This window comes from Condylura cristata, unplaced genomic scaffold (genome assembly GCF_000260355.1).
Source record: "Condylura cristata isolate star-nosed mole 26May11 unplaced genomic scaffold, ConCri1.0 scaffold00004, whole genome shotgun sequence".
NCBI classification, from domain to species: domain Eukaryota; kingdom Metazoa; phylum Chordata; class Mammalia; order Eulipotyphla; family Talpidae; genus Condylura; species Condylura cristata.
This window is the reverse complement of record NW_004567105.1, coordinates 15,442,368-15,445,257: the sequence shown is the minus strand read 5'-3', so window position 1 is coordinate 15,445,257 and position 2,890 is coordinate 15,442,368. Positions and strand designations below refer to the sequence as shown.

The 2,890-nt window shown below is 36.0% G+C and overlaps 1 protein-coding gene across 1 annotated transcript in view; it reads right to left on the bottom strand.

Moving 5' to 3' along the window:
- FGD6 (FYVE, RhoGEF and PH domain containing 6) overlaps positions 1-2,890 on the bottom strand; it is a 101,443-nt gene that overhangs the window by 7,738 nt on the left and 90,815 nt on the right. Inside the window, exons 17-18 of the mRNA XM_004675805.1 lie at positions 2,085-2,187; positions 213-340 (exon numbers count right to left, since the gene is read on the bottom strand). Coding sequence (XP_004675862.1) covers positions 213-340; positions 2,085-2,187 — 231 coding nt within the window. The remainder of the gene's footprint in view (positions 1-212; positions 341-2,084; positions 2,188-2,890) is intronic.

Here is a 2,890-nt window from a genome sequence, read left to right as displayed (position 1 = left end):
CACAAAACGATGTAAAAATAAATTATTATATTATTTAAAAAAAAAAAAAGGTCTTCATTTTCATCAACAACCATTTCTAAATGACTCAGGTCATAAGGGAGATCAAGCAATATGCATTAATAACATCTTGCTGTATGAAAGAAAAACAGTGTATTAGATGCATATAAATAATTTAGTTTCTATCAGGTTTTAAATTTAATAGAATCACTTACTTCTTTGAGAGCTGCTGGAATTTTTTTCTGTTTCCTCCCTGATGGAATACTATGCAAGACTGATGATAAGGCACTTGACGGAGATTTGTGATTTCCGGGAGAGCCAATCTTAGGGGAGTGCTGGTGATCTAAAAAAAATAAAGTACACTTACTTATGGAGCCAATAAGCATTCTGCAATTCAAATCAAATCATGAACAACAGTGCATAAAATATACATGGGAGGATACTCAAGAAACTGTTGGTACTGGGGCCTCTCAGTAAAGAAGATGGATGACCAAGTTTGAGTGGGAGCAAGACTTTCCATTGTGTAAATTTTATACTTTTTAAATGTAAAACATATGAAAGGATTATGCTTTTATGCATTTAGAATTGTGAAAAATGCTAACGTCCTGCCAATTCAAAAAATTTTCCCTCCTGACTTAAAAAACAATCTAACAACATTGTTTATTTTGAATATACTAGATAAAGTAATAAGCACTAGAAAAGGATAGTTATAGGACAAGATGAGGAAGCAATTGTTTTGACTGCAAAGTTCAGAGAAAGTTGGGAAGATAATGCCATGTTTGAGTTCACCAAGAAGGTAAAGTAGGAGTTCCCAGGTAAAAGGAGGAAAAACACTCCACAAAGAGATGTCAACATAAGCAAAAGCAGAGGTATAAAAACAAATTATTTACTTGGAGAATAACAAAGTTAGGAGACGAAAAGGCTGGTTCTAAGGGCTTTCCTTTAAGAATGGAAATGAAAGGCTTTTTGGGCTAGGAATGAAATGAACAGGTTGAATTTAGAAAAATATGGCAGTAGCAAGAAGGAAAGATTTGTGCAGAACAAAATGTTAGGTAATTATACATTGTTAGACTGAATAAGTTAGAAATAAAGAAACCAGGAAAAGAACAGACTTTCAAAGGTATATTTGACAAGATTTACGGTGGGTGTGGATGAAGAGTTAAGGAAGACACAAAGATGAACTGTATGTGTTGCAGCTACATTATATAACCCAAGAATAGAGGGAGCAACATAAAAACTGGCAAAGGATGTGTTTTCCTGAAAAATCTATAGACAATAACAAAATAACATGGATTCTGAAATGGCACGTGATCTACTTTTATTTACTGAGAGAGTTCCATTTGTTGATGAAAAGTTATTCTTTGTGGAAACGAAAGGCAATCTTCTAAACATTCAGATCCTATGGCTTTCAGAAATTTAATTAAGCTTATACCAAAATACAGACCTGAGCTAGCTGCCTTCCTCTAAACTATAGGGAAGGATATCTACGAGTGATGAGTAGGCAGATACAATATATTGTTTTCTATTTTCTTGTAGATAAATTAGTTGTATAATAAAACTTCACCAAATAAGTCGAACTCTGGGCTTCCCTGGTGGTGCAAGATTAAAGACACAGTGCTATCAAGCTATCACCAGTCACTGCAATATAATTATTGTTTGATCCCCAGCCAGGGAGCTAACACACATGGCACAGCAGACCTCTCCTGTCTCACCCACTACTCCCCTCAGCAGTGTATTTCAGAACATCTGCCTGTTCTGCTCCCCACTCTGTCACTGGTGATACTTTCGCCCCCCACACCTCTGGCCTACACTCCAGTGCTTGTATGCCTTAATAAATCTTTTTTTTTTATTAAGTCCAACTTATTAAAATTAGATTAACAAACTGCCACCTAGATTTTCAGAGAATAATTTTTCAGATACATAAAATGATTTGTTGTGAGCACACTACTATGAAAGTGGAAACTTTAAATCATTGAAAATAAAAATTTCCTTGTAACTGTTTTAAGCACTTCAATCTGTGATTATATTTCTACATTTAGCATCTAGAGAATAAAGGATTTTCAGTTCAATATTTACTGATATATTACCTAATTTCTGCAGTTCTTGGTAACAGAGTTCACACACTCTTGCTGGTTGATTTTTCAGGTAATCTAAGCCATACTTATTTGACGAACAAGCTTGACATACAATCTGAAAACACATTGGAATTTCATTTAGAATAACCTTGGTATCCAACACATAAGGTAACACAGGGCTAACTCTTTTTCAAAACTTCTTCAGTCACTGAATTTCAATAAAAGCCATGGAGTTGAGGCAGGAAATAAATTCAAAGAACTACACTTGAAGCAGAAAAGGTCACAGATTATTGTTGAGTGCTTATTGAATAAAATAATATATAAATGGAGTCAAAATGTGGAAAATGCCTGGCATGCAGTAGTAAGTCCTGTTTATCATCAAGGTCATCACTGGTATCCTCATGACTGAGGTGGCCAGGCAGCTGGTCTAGAGAAGGTATCTGTCCCTGTGCTGACCACTCTCTGCATGCACTAGTTTTAATCCTCACCATAACTCTCATGTCATTGTCATGATGCTCACTTCACTAATGAAGGTAATGAAGATTTAAGAAACATCACTGGTGAGAATGTCTACTCTGAGTGCTTCACCCACTGAATACTTTGCATTTAGATATAATTTAAATAATTAGCTATTTACATGAGGGCCTGTTCATTGTGAATTTCTTGGGTATTTTTAAAAATGAAATTGTTGGGCCCTCCCTGGTGGCGCAGCGGGTTAAAGCACAGCACTGAAAATCTAAAAAGCCGCTTCTGCATGAGTTCAATTCCCGCCTGCCCTGGAGGAGACCACATGGTGTGGCAGACCTCTCCTGACCCGC